The following is a 17,478-nucleotide window of genomic DNA, read 5'->3' as shown; positions in this document are numbered from 1 at the left end:
CACTGGCATTGTGTCCCACAAGTTTACAGCCTCTTGATTTATTTAGATTACATTTATTTGTCCTCTATTTTTTACAGAGGTATTAACCTCTATTTTATATTTGTATATCCATCTGTAGCAAATAATGCAAACTATAAAACATCAATCTCAGGTTAAAAAAAATAAAAGGTTAAAGCTAGTTCACTCAATGTAAGTAAATAGTGGGCTGGATTCTCTGGTTGCCCAGCCGAGTGTTTTTCGGCAACACACCGTTCACTGCCGGTGGGATTCTGTCTTGCCATTTGTCAATGGAATTTCCCATTGTAGCCAACCCACGCCGCTGGGAAACCGGCGGGCAGGGGTGCGCTGCCAGCAGGAAAAATGTATAGCAAGGGCAGGAGAACTCCGGTCAGTGTGCGTTGAGGCATTGATTCCATTCACGGTGCAGCAGCTTTGGAGGGAGGGGCGGATCTCTCTTAACTATTTGTAGTGAAATCATGCATATGTTCTTTTTATGTTATATATTACCACAAATGGCAAACAGACAAAATGAAATGAGACAGTTATAGTTGCATTGTTTCACAAATCTACAAAGCATCTGAGACAGAGCTTATCTTTTGCTTTACAACATAAGATGGTGCAATATTTTCGCGTAAAGACTGTTTCATACACGATTTAGAAAAGTTGGCATTTAACATGTATTGAGTACATGCTCATGACTGTGCACAGTACATTCAAGGGCTCAGCTAGACTAATTGGAGGCCAAGGGAAGAATTAGGATGAGTTGTTGTTGTGTCCTATGATGACAGCTCTGCAGTGACAATGCTGAATTCTGGTGTTATTTCCTTTCCTGGGTTCCAAATGATGCTCGTTGGATCATGGGGACTGAAACTGGGAAATCAGTGGTATTTATAAAATGAGCCAACATATGTACATTTTGGAAGAGCAGCATACTATTGCCAACTTACGTGAAAGCTGGTTACAGCAGCAAAGAATATTTCTGACTCATGTTTTGCAAGCAAATAAATAATATAACACAGTCAAGCAGAATTTTCAAAGGTATTATTCTGTGAACTTACTGCAACATTAGATTGCAAGGAGTAAAAGGTTAAGCATTTTCTATGACATCAGAAATTGCCTTCATGTTGAGGACAACGTGTAATTTGAGGATGAAAAGCAGAACTTCAGCTGCTGTAATGCTGGTGAAATGAGTGCATTGCCATCTGCTGGTCATTGTTAATGTCGCAATGCTAACACTGAGTTCTCACAGTCGATTACACACAAAGGAACAAGAAAAGGACAGTTGGCATGCAATGACGTTTATACTTTGGGATTTGATTTTGGCACACAGCTTTACCTCATGTTCAGACGGCATATAAATTATTCACAATTGCCTTTCATTCCTTGTTACTTAATAATACATGATATATCATCTACACACATCACAAACATGCATGCATATATGAACAAGGAGGAAAGCAAGCTACTTTTATTTTGAAACTTAGACATGTCATGTCGTTCTTCAGCTTAAACAATTCATCTAATCTGAAGGAATTCTATATCTCAACAACAAATGCGACTTTAAAGCAAATACTGGACACTTATTACAAATTCCCTCACCCAGGATCTACCCCTCCCCAGGATCGGATCGCTCTACCCACTAGCTCACTATTTTAGTAAACAAAATGGGGAAATACAATGGTGATTATTTTCCCCTCTAAATTTGCCGGCTAAAACCAGGGGAATAATACAAGATTTGAAAATCATTAACTAAATGACCATTAAGAAGGGTTTTTCCCCTGCCCATCCCATGTTTGTTACTTGAAGCAATCTCCTCATGAAAGCCTAACTGATGGACTTACTGAAAGGGCACTCGCCTTACCTGTGGCTGCAGCTTTCTCTGGAGTGGTTCCCAGTTGACTAGAAGCCAAGCCTGCTCATCAGGCTTACTTCCAGATGGAAATCCTGTCCAAAAGAAAAGGCTACGCTGTGCAGTTAAAACTCCACAGCACACGGTGAAATCCAGGCCCCTGTTTAACAAACCCACATATGTCATTATCAGGGTCACTTTTAAAAATAAATTAACATCCAACCTCATGTTATTGTTTCACAAACACTTATTTTATGTCGCTGGCGGGATCATCCAATTCCACCGACGGCGAACCCTCACCGCGTGTTTCCCGGAGGCATGGGGGCGCATCAACGGGAAACCCCATTGACAGTGGCAGGATCAGAAGATCTCGTCACTGGCCAATGGTTCACCACCTCAGCCACCGCAAAACATGCTGCGGGGGGAGGGGGAGGGGGGGGGGGTGGAATGCCCTGTCCCATGAGTGAGCAATCGTAAGATTGCCATTTGTGATGGCTCATCAAAAGTATCTTTATCCTCGTTTTCTGAGCTGTATGGCCTAGAGTTGGCCTCTTCAATAACACAGATTAAATCAGAATTTCATCCTGTGGGATCTTGGCCCAATTCATTCATGACACCATAGCCTGCTGAGCATTCTTTTAGTAAGTCTGTAACTTTGCTGAGGTTAGGCTTTCATTTGGAGTAATTTATTCCAGAAAGTACGAAATCTGTAAAAAAGAAAGTTCTTATGGTTGTTTAACTCACTATCTTCAAAGCGTCTACTACTAACCCAGTTTTATCGAAGAAACGTAGTGGGAAAAAAAATGACCATTGACAATATTTACCTACACCATTAATTAAAATAATCGCATCACTCTCACTAACTCTCACAAGAGGCCACAAGCTCATCATTTATACCTTGCTCTACATATTTGTAGCAATGTATTTCTTGTGGTATGTAGAATTGGGTGTATTCTCCCACGAGCTGTGAGACAAAGGGCGGGATTCTCCGACCCCCCGCCGGGTCGGAGAATCGCCGGGGGCTGGCGTGAATCCCGCCCCCGCCGGTTGCCGGAGATTCGGCGGGGGCGGGAATCGTGCCGCGCCGATTGGCGCCCCCCCCCCCCCGGCGATTCTCCGGCCCGGATGGGCCGAAGTCCCGCTGCTTGAATGCCTGTCCGTCCGGCGTGGATTAAACCACCTCTCTTACCCTGGGGGGGGGGGGGGGGGGGGGGGGCGCGGGGCGATCTGGCCCCGGGGGGTGCCCCCACGGTGGCCTGGCCCGCGATCGGGGCCCACAGATCCGCGGGCGGGCCTGTGCCGTGGGGGCACTCTTTTCCTTCCGCCTTCGCCATGGTCTCCACCATGGCGGAGGCAGAAGAGACCCCCTCCACTGCGCATGCGCGGGGATGCCGTGAGCGGCCGGTAACGCTCCCGCGCATGCGCCGCCCGGCAATGTCATTTCCCACCAGCTGGCAGGGCGGAAATCAGTCCAGCACGGGCCTAGCCCCACAAGGTTAGGGCTCGGCCGCTCAAGATGCGGAGGATTCCGCACCTTTGGGGCCGCGATGCCGGACTGATTTGCGCCGTTTTTGGCGCCGGTCGGCGGACATCGCGCGATTACGGAGAATTTCGCCCAAAGGTATTGCTTTATTGAGAAGGGCAGCAGGGTAGCACAGTGGTTAGCACAGTTGCTTCACAGCTCCAGGGTCCCAGGCTTGGGTCACTGTCTGTGTGGAGTCTGCACATTCTCCCCCTGTCTGCGTGGGTTTCCTCCGGTTGCTCCGGTTTCATCCCATAGTCCAAAGATGTGCAGGTTAGGTGGATTGACTCCAGTGTCCAAAAAAGGTTATATGGGGTTACGGGGATAGGGTGGTGGTGTGTGCTCTTTCCAAGGGCTGGTGCAGACTCGATGGGCTGAATGGCCTCCTTCTGCACTGTAAATTCTATGATTCTATGAGAAGCTGTGTCGCTTCAATGTCATACTTTCTGACATGGAACCATAGAATGCCTGCAGTGCAGAAGGAGGCGATTCGGCTCACTGAGTCTGCATCCATCCTCTGAAAGAGCATCTTACCTAGGCCCACTGCCCCACCCTATTCTTGTAACCCCACCAAACCTGCTCACCTTTGGGCACTGAAGGGCAATTTTTTGCATGGCCAATCCACCTAAGCTGCACATCTTTGGACTGTGGGAGAAAACCAGAGCACCGGAGGAAACCCACACAGACATGGGGAGAATGTACAAACTCCATACAGACAGTTATCCCAGGCCAGAATTAAACCCAGGTCCCGAGCACTGTGAGGCAGCAATGCGAGCCACTGTGCCACCCATCTTCTGATCTTGCAATTTTTACTGTTTTGCTAGACAGGCACTTAAGAGGCTAACCTTCCTTGAAGTCAAGGACATTGGGATGGGAGGGTTACAGAAATCCACTTCTGGGAGCTGCCACTTAACCAGAGGCTGACAGCTCCTCATTGCTCTCCAGTGCCACCAGTTGGTAGCTTCTGGTAGTGCACCCACCAAAAGCTCAGGATCAGCGAGGGACCCAGGCCACAAATGAGTGAGAGCAGGATGGGGACTGCAATATGGGGCACTGGATGGAGAGGATGGCAAGGAGATTTGGAAGAAAGGGTGTGAGTTGGCCCTCAGCAAGCCTCAGCCGTCCGAATGCCAGACGCCTCATTCAAAGATACTCAGAGGATCTTTCCAGGAGCCCGCAAACAAATTCAACACAGTTTTATTTTCAGGCTTTTTCATGGCAAAGGTCTTGTCTGCCCCTGGTTGAATACCAGTCACAGCAGGATGAGGCCCTTCGGTGGACATTAAATGCCCACTTAAGGGCCTCAATTGGCTTTGGGGTGGGAAGCATTCATAAGTCTTTCCACCCTGGACTTTGGGGCAAAGATGGGAAGGTAACAGGGTTACCACCTTTTATTTATTCTTGAATGGGATGTGAGGGCAGCTGGCAAGGCCAACGTTTACTGTCCATCCCTGGTTGCCCTTGAACTGAATGGTTTGCTAAGCTATTTGAGAAGGTAGTTAAGAGTCAACCACATTGCTGTGGGTCTGGAGTCACATGTAGGCCAGGCAAGTTAGATTTCCTTCCCTAAAGGCCATTAGTGAACCAGATGGGCTTTTATGGCAATTGACAATGGTTTCAAGGTCACCAGTACTGAGACTACCTTTCAGTTCTCAAATTTGTTAATTGAAGTTAAGTTCCACCAGGTGCCATGGTGGGATTGAAACCTCTGTCCCCAAAGAATTAACCTGGACCTCTGAATTACTACTCCAGTGACTATACGATCAATACTGCCATTTCCACCAGCATCCTCCCACCCGATTAAATGCTCCACAGCCTCGGGAGAGGGCAGTAAATTCCATCCCCAGTTATTATTTCCACTTGTAACCAGCAACCAATGCCTGGGAGGTGAGAGAGCAATGACAGAGGCTGGCAGCTGGGGACCAAAGTAATAATCCTTGGCACTCAAGTAAGTTGACCATCCAAGGAGGTCCTGGGTGGGTGTGGCCGAGACTTTTTTTCTGGTGCCGAGGGGAACATTATCTTGCTCTCAATGGCCCTCCAAGAAAGTGAAAAAAAGTAAAGTAAGGCTCACCCATTTGGATCCCATTTCAGGCTCTGAATTCTCATCCTGTGGAGGAAAGCCGCAACTGCTTCCAGTTCAGGCCCACAGTTGGAATTTAATCAGGCCTGAATAATTCTGCTCATTTAAAGAAGGACTGGGTTTACAGCTCGTGTTCATCTCACAGCCCGAAACTGCAGGTGAAAATTGCACCTGTGGGATTGGGGTGGGTGGGAGTGGGGGGAGAGCGGAGAATGGGAAATCCCACTGATAATTTTAACATCCTGTCTGCTTGGTGTCTGGCAGCCAGGGTTAGAATCGCCCCTTGAGTGTTGGAACAGAGCAGCATCTTCAGAGTCAGGTGATTGGCTACAATCAGGATAAGAAAGAAGCAAACTGAGATAAGGGTGAGTTAACAACATTGATGCAACAGTGCCCTGACAAGCTAAATATTTCTTACTGCACGTTATCTGACACATCAGTGCACTTCACAAGATCTACCTGCACTAACTAGACTTATATCCGCTGCTTCTTTTCACTTCAGCCAATATTTCTTGAAAATGCCACAAAAAGATAGAGTTCAGCAACATCAAATTAGGAAGATACCCTCAAACAAAGAGGGACCATTAAGAACCCTTACAGAACTCTGCTACATCTGTACATATTTTGCTTCTGGACAATTACATTCAGCAATATTTTTACCAAGCACCACTCATTGCAGCTGAAACAATTAAATCGGCAGCATCTTATATCAGTTTCACCATTTTGCATTACACTTCATAAACAACCGCTTTATAAAAGTATCCCATTAGATTATTGCACAAAACCTTCAGATTCAGACTGCATCATAATTTCTCATTTGTCAAAGTATTACAATAATTTTGGAACCACAACAGCATCTCACATTCCAAACACCCATTTGCGTACTTACGGTCATTACAGAGGGTTCCCGTATAGGAGGTCATACTGCAGTCACAGGAGAAGCCATCCCACTGCTGTAGACAGACACCTTGGTTTCCACAAGAATCCTCTTGGCAGGTTGTGCTTGGCCCTAAGTTAGAGCAGACAAAACTTGCATTTTGGCCTATGCACATCATTAGTCTTATACTAATAAGTTTTGCATGCTTTCTGTCAACTGAAAACTGGACACAGAAAGGAACATGGTTAGGTTGGATGTCAGAATGAAGAAAATAACTTCACGTTTCTAAAACAGTTAGGAATGAAAATCAGAATCCAAGAGAGAGTACAAAACAAACTTATTGGTCATACTAAAATAACTGATAAAGAAACATTCAAGACTGAAAGTCCCATATAGGCAATACTTAAAAAAAATATTTATCTGATTCTAAAATTTTGACATGAATGCAATCGAGTTCCAAAGCAGATATGTGCTGTTTGTATACGTATTGCACAGACATAGATTTCAGTCTTGTTTTGTACAAACACACAGCTATCTACCTTGCAAGTCAGCTTTCATCAATGCAACTTTGCCAGCAAAATAAAAGCAAAATATGTAAAAGGTTAGTAAGCAGTAGTGGCATGTTAGCAAACATCAGAAAGAATTTAGTGCAAACATGCTGTTAAAAGGAGATAAAGATGCAATAACAAATAAAAGATATGACAGCAGCCCTTGACCATTTATAAGCAAGCCAGAAAGAATAAGTATAATTATATATTGCCATCAGAATGATACACTTCACCATAGCACTATAATAATTCTAAATTATTGAAAAAAAACTATTTTGGAAAGACAAGCGTGACAAAACTATCAGGTGAGGAAGATTATTTACCTCTAGGTATAGCAATTGGTTATTTCAAAATTTTTATGATCCACATAAGATGGGAAAATAAATGCCTGTACAGTATCATGTGAAATTGCCTTGCTGTGTCCTCCATAACATGCCTCCCATGTGGTCATTTATTCACCAAAACAAAGCTGGAGTTATTAACAAACCCTTGTCATCAATGCAAAAGTTACACAGAGGAAGTTGACAACACTTGTGGTTTGCTTTGATACAGCAAACCATGTTCAGATTGAATAAACGTAAGATATTCGTCACGATTGAATGGCCACACTACACCCGAAAAGCAGTGCGCCTCTATGCAACTTGGCCGAGAGAAGCCGAGAGACCCACTCCCAGATCTACCCAGCTCGCAACAACTCGCGAGATCTATGATGCATGCCCTTTGGGCAGGGTGGTACCCTGGTACTATTGGTGCCACCTGAGCACCCTGGCAGTGCCACCTGGGTGCCACCTTGGCACTGCCAAGGTGCCCGGGTGTCACTGCCAGCTAGTAGGGGCACTGCCAGAGTACAAGGTTGGCACGGTCAAGGTGCCTAGCTGGCATTTTTTGCACAGCAGCAATCGGGCTGGGTGTGCAGTGCGTGGGTTTTGGAGGGGTGCGGGACCCCTCATAGTGAGTTGGGGATGGGGGGGGGGGCATTCGGGGCCCCCCAGGAAAGCAGAATTCTTCAGTGCAGAAAACGGGGCTATATGTGGCCTTGGCCATGTGTTACTCGCTGAGGCCCCCTATCGAACCCGAAGGCCATTTAATGGCGTGTTTCTTGGCGCTGCGAACGCCGGGAAACACGCAGCTAAATGCGCTCTCTGTGAGACTTTTTTCCCATTTAGTTCAATCGCACGCAGTGTCATTGAATCAAAATAGGAGATGGCAACCAACCAAGCATTTAGGTGCTGAACTATTTTGCCAAATTGACTGAACTGAAATCCTCGTGGTCGTGCGGAAGCTCGATTGTACTGTGTCTGTGGTATCATAAGAAAGTCATCTGAGCTCTAGGAGCAGAGCAAAGGTGAGCAACAAGCCTGATCATTCATGCAAGGAAGATTAAATCTAACCATCGTCTGGGCACGGTACAGCCTCAAAAATAAATGTCACCGAGAAAGGAAGAAACAATGGTCAGAACTTAATGTCCCTCCCCAACGGGGAGTTTGCGGGTGGTGGACTGTGTGATTAGGCGGGGTGGGGGGTTGGGATGTCTGCAGGATCCAGATCCAGCCACCGTTCCGCCTCCTTCCTATTAAGTTCAGAGCGGAAAGGATTGTCGACGGCCATATTACTCAAGACCAATTGAGGCTCTTAACAGACCACATCAGGGCCTCTTCCCACCGCCAGTGATATTCAACCAGCGGCCGGGAAGGGACCCTCCATCCAGGGAGGTCACACAGGAAATCCTGCCAGGTTTGACTGCAGGCTTCGAAGAGGGTTCTCAAGCACCCCACGGCTAATTGAGGCACCCAGTAACAGGAGAGGGTGGCCAACAGCAACCACACTTTGTCCTTGCTGTAGACACCCACCTGTCCCACTCTCGTCCCCAGCTGCCATCCCCCTCCCTGATTAACTCCATCCTTCCATCTTCGAATGGTCTAATGCCGATCCTCTGGGTCGGCCCTGCTGCATTTCCAGACGTTCCCAACACCCTTGGTGGTGCCAGTGCTGCAGACCTCTAATTGGCCATCATCTCTCAAGGGAGGGACATTGCTGTGTGGCAATTACTTTACCAATTAGGAACTTTATTTAATTGGGATTCCCAGAGATCAGGTCGGCAGGGGTGCCACCAGATTTGGTTCCCTCTGCCACCCATATTAAATTCTTCCTATTATGCTTCAACTACACTATAGCAGTAGGGCATGTGGTCATGGATAACAAGATATTGAAAGGAAAGTTTGTGACAGAATCAAGGAAGTATTTCTTTATTCGGATCAAGATTAACATACAAAAATGTTTGTAGAGATGGTTGTTGAGGCCAGGACATGGAATTCACTTGAAATATTGGGAGCAGTAAACATCACGATGACCTCCCCAGAAAGCGACATAACTGCTGCTTCATCATCACTGGGTCAAAATCCTAGCATCCCTACATTCAAGTGTGAACCTTGGTTCAACAATAGCATTCGCACCTTTAATTCCAAAGTTGTTGGTTAAAACCAAAAGTTAAAAACCTTTCATCACATAATCCAAACTGACACTTGATTAGGGTGTTTTATCTCACTGCTATTTCTGGACATTACTATGCACAATATCTTCCTACATTTAAACCGTGCTTCGATAGCTGAAAACGCTTCGGTCGCCCTGAGGTCATAATATAAATGGGAGTTTTTTTCCTTTTAACACCATTGTGAAAGCACATCCGGAACAAGGACTGAAAATTTTCAAACGAAATCTCCACCACTTTCGAGAGCAATTGGTGAAAGCCAATAAATGTAACTTTGCAAGCATCACACTCATCCTGAGAACAAATAAGTAGAATCACAGTTGCTATTCCAGAGGAACTAAATCAATTTGCAGAGATTTTGTCATCCAAACTTATCTTGGAATCCTGCATGTGAGAAATTGGATTATGTCTGAATTTGGTTATTGTCCCATTACAGCACCTGCTACATACACCTAATCAGACACGGCCACAGTTTATTGATCCATTGGTCTTGTTTTCTTAAAGAAACATAAGAATTAGTAGGAGTAGGCCACTCGGCCTCTCGAACCTGACCCTCCATTTGATAAGATCATGGATGATCTAGTTTTAACATCAACTTCACATTCAGAAATCAGGGCGTCTCCTATCAGCACCAGAGTCAGCCTCTGCACACTGAATGCACATTCAGAATCCCTGGCACACATATTCCAGGATGCCCATCAATATCTGAATCCTCTTCACTTAGTTGGTTACTGCTTCAGGTCCCACCACACTGTTAAGCAGGCTTCTTGCCTTCACATCATCCATTCAACTTTTGATATCAAGTAGCTGCCCTGTGAGAATTTCTCCTCTGCCCATCAGGCAGAGGGGTTGGAGCTGAAAGCCAAGCTCACCACTGCACCTGTATTGGCATTTTTCGACCCAGACAGGGAAACGAAAATCTCGACAGATGGGAGCCAGGATGGCATCGGTGTGGTCCTGCTGCAACGCGATGACACCTCATCCTGGGCACCGGTTGCCTACGCATCAATGGCAATGATGCCCACCGAACAAAGGGATGCACAAATCGAGAAGGAATGCCTGGGCCTTCTCACTGGCATTCTCAAGTTTCACGACTATGTCTACGGCCTGCCGACATTCGCAATCGAGACGGATCACAGGCCCCTGGTCCATATTATCCACAAAGACCTGAATGACATGACGCCTCGGTTGCAGCGCATCCTCCTCAAACTCAGAAGGTACGACTTTGACCAGGTCTACATGCCTGGCAAGGAGCTCATCATTGCCGATACACTGTCCCGCTCCATCACCGTGCCTAGTGAAGCACTGAACGTCATCCGGCAAATTGAGTCACAGGTTGAGTCACAGGTGCAGCTGTGTGCTAGCACCCTCCCGGCATCTGATGAGAAGGTGATTCATATCGTGAGGAGACAGCCAAAGACCCGCTCTTGCAGCGTGTTATGCATCACCTAGTCAATGGCTGGCAAAAAGGGCAGTGCCCTCAATTTTTCAATGTAAAGGACGACCTGACAGTGGTTGATGGTATCCTCCTCAAACTGGACCGGATTGTAATTCCACACAGTCTCCAGAGCTTGGTGCTCCGTCAAATCCATGAGGGCCACCTGGGTGTGGAAAAGAGCAGACGCAGAGCCAGGCAGGCTGCCTACTGGCCCGGGATCAGCCAGGACATCGCGAACATGGTCTTTAACTGTGCGACCTGTCAACGCTTCCAGCCAGCGCAGAGTAAGGAGACACTTCAGCAGCATGAAATCAAAACTTCTCCGTGGTCCAAGGTTGGCATCGACCTCTTTCATGCAAATGGTTGTGATTACGTGTTAATCATTGATTACTTTTCCAATTACCCTGAAGTCGTGAAGCTCTCAGACCCCACGTCTCGGTCCGTCATCAAGGCCTGTAAGGAGACATTCTCCAGGCCTGGTATCCCACTCACTGTCATGAGTGACAATGGCCCGTGCTTCAGCAGCCATGAATGGTCTCGGTTTGCCCAGTCGTATCAGTTCAAACACGTCACTTCCAGCCCATACTATCCGCAGTCAAACGGAAAAGTTGAGAAAGGGGTGCACATAGTGAAGCAGCTCATCTGCAAGGCCGTGGATTCTGCATCTGACATTCACCTTGCGCTGCTTGCATGCAGGGCGACCCCACTGTCCACTGTCATGTCGCCGGCTCAACTCCTGATGAACAGGGACCTGCGAACGACACTTACAGACATACACGTGCCCAACCTGGATCACCTCCCGGTGCTGCAGAAGGTGCAGCAACTCCGAGACCGGCAAAAACAGGGCTGTGATGTTCATGCCACTGATTTGCCCATGTTATCCCCGGCAGATACTGTTCGGGTCAAGCTCCCTGATGGAGGCTGGTCAGCTCCGGCTGTCGTTGTTCGACAGGCTGACCCCCCCGCTTGTATGTTGTGCGTCTGGCTGATGGTTCTGTTGTGCAACGAAACAGAGGGGCACTGCACAAAGTTGTCTGCCCACAACCACATTCTTCTCCATTTCCTTCTGTTGTTTTGCCACCTCCTGATACCTTGACTCACGAGGCCACCAGTTAGGCTTCACTCCCGCCCATCTAGGTGCTGCCGTCCCCTCCACCACCTCTCCGCCGGTCGACCAGGATCAGACGCAAGCAACAGAGACTGGACTTATGAACATTTGTTCTGTTTGCTATGTTCTGTGTTCTCGCATTAGACAGCTGTTTTCACATGTACATATGTTCACATCCACTGCATGTATATATGTTAATATTGGCATATTCTTGTAAATATGTTCACATATGTCATCCAAACATAAAAAAAGGGGAGATGTCATGATATGCAGACACACACATAATGATATACAGACAAGCAGCTGATGGACACAGAGAACAGGACATGATCAATAAGCAGGCAGGACACTCAGGGGTGGGATCTGACTATAAAAGACATGTGGCACTCACACACTGCCTCTTTCCAAGGCCCAGGCCACCCACAACATCCACCCATTCCCCCCCAACGTCTGCCCATTTTCCTCCCCCTCTCGAGCCAGCCCAGAGCAGCCCACCCCTCACACCCATCTGACAGAGGACCGAGGCAGGTTGTAACAGTGTGAACAGGTGTTTAATGTGACAACATATATATAGTTTTGTACCCTAGCCCCTATAACTAAACTGTGCCCTGCACCCGTACCAACCTAACTGCTGTCTAACTTTCTGGCCTTACGGACCCTAACGTTACATCTTGGTGGATCCCCAGACGATACAGCAGGAGTGGAGGTGGCCTACTGTGATTCCCAACCTGCAACCTGGGTCCCCGTTGGCAGCAGTCATCTGGGATGACCGGGCCTCGATGGGCCCGGCTGCTGTTCGAGCATCCCCGGTGGCGTTGTGCCGCCCTGTTCTGCCTGCTGCCCACCAGATATACCAGAGGCTGGGGAGGTGTCCAAGGTGCAGCATTGTTCCGGCACCTCCCCTGCGGGAGTCACCTGTGGACCCCATCACCTCCTCCTCCCTCGGGGTGCCTAATGGCTCCCGGGCTACTCCATGTGATGGGGGTGCCAACGGAGCTAGACCCTGAGGCTCTCCTACCACCTGGCGCTGCCAGTCCTGAAAGCCCATTCTGGTCTCGACCAGGGTCTGCATACTCGAAGCCATGGAGCCTCTGTTTGGGACAGCGCCACATCATCCATTGATTGTGCCACCACCGTGTCACATCAGCCAGTGACTGCGCCATCTCCTTCTGGGACTGGGCCACCTCCCACTGTGTCTGCGCCTCATCAGCAAGCTCCTGGGCAATGCCACGACGTACCCAGCCATGACCTGCTGTGACAGGGCCAAGCTCAGAAGCGCCACTAAGCTTTCCATGTGCCTTTGGCACATGGTTGCCTGTGAGGCGACATCCCTGTCCTGGGCCTCGGCCAGTGCCTGCACAGAATGCCCCAGGTCTTGGACATGCTGATCCAGAGCCAAAACTGTCACCCCCAATGCCCCCACCACAGATGCCACCCGTGTGGGTTGGCCTAGGTGGCAAGCATGATCGGCTCCGCCTCCTGCTCCTGCACGCTGTTGGACTCCTTCAACTGCACCTGCAGATGCTGGATGCTCACCGATAACCCCTCATGTAGTCCCTGGCTCTGCTACTGCATCTCCACAATTGATGGGACCATCCGTTCCAGAAGCCCGACACCCATCTGGACACCAGCTAGTCCCTGGGGTTGGCTTGCCCTCGACTGTCCACTCCCTCGGGAGTTCCAATCTCCACCTGCTGTGCTGGAGCATGTGTGAGGTGCGCACCAGATATTGTTCCAGGGGCCTGTTCACTGAAGTGCCCAACCAAGGTGAATGTCTCTGGGATGGTGGAGGGTATTGGAGCTAGCTGTGACAGGAAGTCAGTATCATCCCCAGGCTCAAGCTCCGGGGTGTCTGAGGGTGCGGGTCAAGGGCTCCTGTCTGTTTTGCTCTCATCTTTCTCGCAAGTCGACACATGGGGTTCTGGTTGTTTTTTGGGGCCAGGGTTGGGGAAAACCAGCAGCTCTTGCACAATACAAGGTAAAATGCATGTTTGTATTGCAGGCCAGGGTGGAGTGGGTGTGGGGAGGGGTGTGGGGAAAGGGTTGTGTGGGGAGGGGTGGCGGAGAGGAGGTGTGGGACTGGATGGGGGTGGGGTTAGTGATGGGATAGTGGTGGGGAAGAGGGGTGTGTGGTGAGGGGTAGGGGGCGTGTTGGTGGTGGTGGGTGTGGGGTTGGTGGTGGGGGTGTGATACATGTACCATAGGGAACTGCAACTCAGCGGGGTCTCGCTTTCTCACCCAACGCCACCTCCACCCCGGCAACTGCCCTTTCCTCGGCCCACCGACTACATCCAGTGCCCTCTGTTCTGCTGTGGTGAGGGGCCGCAAGTCTGGCAGTCCCCCTCCAGTCTTCTCCCACTCTTGGCGGTTGTGCGCGGCCTACTCCTGTGCGGTGGGAAACAGAAAACGCACATTGTTAGATGATCTGACGCATTTAGCCCAGAGAATGTTTACATGGTTGCTTCAGTAGCCAGGGCACCTAGCCATGGCAGCCGGTATGGGTGCCGACACGTGGTGCAGGGTGAAGGTTCAGCCACCCTCTGGGTGGGAGAGGTGGGATTACGGGTGGGATTACGAGTGTGAGGTATGGGGTTTGTGCCAGGGGAATAGTGCTGCCAACTCACCCTGGCCGCCCTGAGGAGGTTGTGCAGTTTTTTCCAGCACTGCTGGCCAGTTCGAACGATGTTGCCCATGGAGCTGACGACCTCTGCCACCTGCATCCAGGCCCATCGAACGGCGGCAGCTGGCAGCCTCCTTCCCACCCTGGGGCAGAGGCTCACCCACCTCTCCTCAACGCCGTCCAGCAGGGTCTCCAGTTCCCCGTCCGTGAATCTCGAGTCCACTCTCCTTGCTGCCATCTTGTTGGCTGTGATGATGTGTGTGGGGAATGAAGTTTGTATATGCGGCTGCAGCTTGTCAGCCTCCTGAGTGTCAATCCTGCGAACCCGGCAGCATTTCTCATGCTCCACTTGCCGCTGGTGCTAGCCCCTTAACAGTCATTGAATTGGTCCAGGTGCGGCATTGCTATCGTAGCGGTCTACAAATCCTGCTCCGGCGTCAACACTTAGTCTCAAGAACGAAGAATCCAACTGGTTATTTTTGCCTGCATCTGTGATCTTTGGCCACTTTTACTCTTCTCACATTTCTTAGTTTAGGGGACAGTATGAGACTGACCACTGCCTCCCCTGGCCTTGCTATTTTAACTTTTTAAGTTAAGCGGATCCATTCACCTGCTCCTTCTCCATAGCCCTACAAATTCATTTTCATTTTCACATTGGTAGATATCCAATAACCTTTTGAATGTTAATATTGTATCTGTCTCCACAACCTTGTTGTGCAACATATACCGAATGCGCTAAGATTAACGGAAAGTAAAATGCTGCAGATTTATGACGGGCTGCAGTCCGTGATGTGTGATTTCCCAAGACAGGTTTCACTCCCTGAATAGAGCTACATAAATAAACAACAGTAATCTTCCCTGTGAATCTACCTGAACCTGTCAATCAAAACACTTTTAAAAGGTAATTATCCGGGAAATTAAATGTAATCAATATATTTCAAAACTTTTAGGCTTGTAAGCTTGTGGAGAGGCTTCAATATTTTAAAGAGTAATGAAATTGAATGTGAAAAAAACACTTCAATGGTCTCCACCATGTCAAAGGGAATGCTTTAACCTTCATCTTTGAACTTGGCATGCTGAATGACAGTTTAAAGAATTTCAGTCTGCATATGGGAAGACTTTCACTTTAGTCTCAGAGAACTTTAATGTTGACATGCTGAAGGACTGTTTAAATGGTTTAAAAGCTGCAGGTGGGGAGACCAGCCGAACGACTCCCATCCCAGGAAAGACTTCTGATCTGAGCCCCTCCAGCGCAGCCCAGCCCAGCGCAGCCCAGCCTAGCCCAAGCACCCGCCACCCTGCCCCCCACCCCCCCCCGACCCACATCTCCCATTATGGACACCCCTCAGCAGTCTTGAGGCAAGTGTAGGGATGGTACTCACCTCCTTGCCACCCCGCAGAGTGCAATCTTCCATGCACTGCCAAGGGACGGGACCTGAGGAGGGAGCCCTTGCCAACAATGGGGGGAGGGGGGTGGCAGTGGGGTGGTGGCGAGGATAGGGGGAGGGGTGTTGCAGTGGAAACCTGAGATCTGGTATCCCTTACAAAGGGTCTCCTGATCTCTTGGGGAGTGGGACCTGTCAGGGAAAGTCGACCCCACTCCTCTCAGGTCCAGCAAAAACCCTGATCGTCATTTAAAAAATTACGATGAATGGCACATGAATCCCGATCTGTGAAAAATGTCTAAGTGCCATTAAATGGCATATCCCGTTCGCTCCTAGTGCCAGTGGAAAACACTCCAGTTTTCCCGCTGGTGGGAGCACTAAAGTCTTCAATCAGGAGGATCGCGGATTGAAATTTACGCCAGGAGCATCGGCAGCAGAAAAGGAAATCCATCCAGATGAAGAGTACCTCCTTGAAATATCAATGTGTCTTTTCTCTTTCAGATATGAAAGATCTGCTATAATTCCAGAAGCACTTTGGGGCTTCTTTGATAGACTTCATAAAATTTACCACATTCTGCGTCTGGATAAAACCTTGCTGCACCCAATACAGCTTTTGCGTGGGTTTCCTCCGGGTGCTCCGGTTTCCTCCCACAGTCCAAAGATGTGCAGGTTAGGTGCATTGGCCATGATAAATTGCCCTTAGTGTCCAAAATTGCCCTTAGTGTTGGGTGGAGTTACTGGGTTATGGGGATAGGGTGGAGGTGTGGGCTTGGGTAGGGTGTTCTTTCCAAGAGCCGGTGCAGACTCGATGGACAGAATGGCCTCCTTCTGCACTGTAAATTCTATGAAAAAAACAGGGCTCTCAGCTAGTATTTTTTTACTATTGTAGATCAGATTGGAATTGCATGCCAACAGAAAGAAACTCTAGCACACAGACAAATAAACTATACCAAGTGAGAAAATGAATCTTCCTAATCCTTGTGGGGAGGAGAAAAAGAACCCAAGGTGACCACATTGGAACACAGGAAGGAAAAAACATATGGTACGAGTAGCAACTCTCTTGAAAGCAGAACAGGCACCGCTTGTGATCTTTAAAACAAATGAGCCATGGTATATGAAGGATAATAACATGGCCATCTATCTCACTCGTTATATTTAGATTCTTCAAAGATTATTCAAATTTTACAATCTTTAACTTGTGCTTATAAGCATTGAAAAATTGGTTTTCCTAAACTTATTGATGAGTATCTTTTATTTTCAATGTGACAAATGAAACAAAATTAAGAATACATTTCTACACCCAGCCAATAATATTCAATTTTCAGGTTTCTTCTTAGCAGTTCTTTTTTGTTGCTGCTATATGGCCAAGTGCATCTATTTGTATTTTTGTGAATAGGCACAGCTAACACTCAGAACAACTTTTATCTATCTTTTGCATTCCATCAAATTAACATTGGCAAGCTATTTAATTCTGGTATGTGAATGGATTCTAAAAATAGTTGTAGCCTTTGGATACAAATGGTTGTTTGTTGCGAGTGCGCAGTGTTATAGAACAGAATT

At 48.1% G+C, this 17,478-nt stretch overlaps 1 protein-coding gene across 32 annotated transcripts in view; it reads right to left on the bottom strand.

The window, feature by feature from the left end:
* Positions 1–17,478, bottom strand: part of nrxn1a (neurexin 1a) — a 2,579,010-nt gene that overhangs the window by 1,026,186 nt on the left and 1,535,346 nt on the right. For 22 of the 32 annotated variants that reach the window (XM_072507900.1, XM_072507883.1, XM_072507882.1 and 19 more), the window contains 2 exons: positions 6,871–6,897; positions 6,344–6,463 (listed from right to left, as the gene is read on the bottom strand). In XM_072507900.1, the coding sequence (XP_072364001.1) occupies positions 6,344–6,463; positions 6,871–6,897 (147 nt within the window). The remainder of the gene's footprint in view (positions 1–6,343; positions 6,464–6,870; positions 6,898–17,478) is intronic. The other 10 variants (XM_072507998.1, XM_072508033.1, XM_072508099.1 and 7 more) reach the window with 1 other exon arrangement.

This window comes from Scyliorhinus torazame, chromosome 1, assembly GCF_047496885.1.
Source record: "Scyliorhinus torazame isolate Kashiwa2021f chromosome 1, sScyTor2.1, whole genome shotgun sequence".
NCBI classification, from domain to species: domain Eukaryota; kingdom Metazoa; phylum Chordata; class Chondrichthyes; order Carcharhiniformes; family Scyliorhinidae; genus Scyliorhinus; species Scyliorhinus torazame.
Note: the sequence above shows the minus strand (reverse complement) of the source record. Positions and strands in the feature narration are given on the sequence as shown.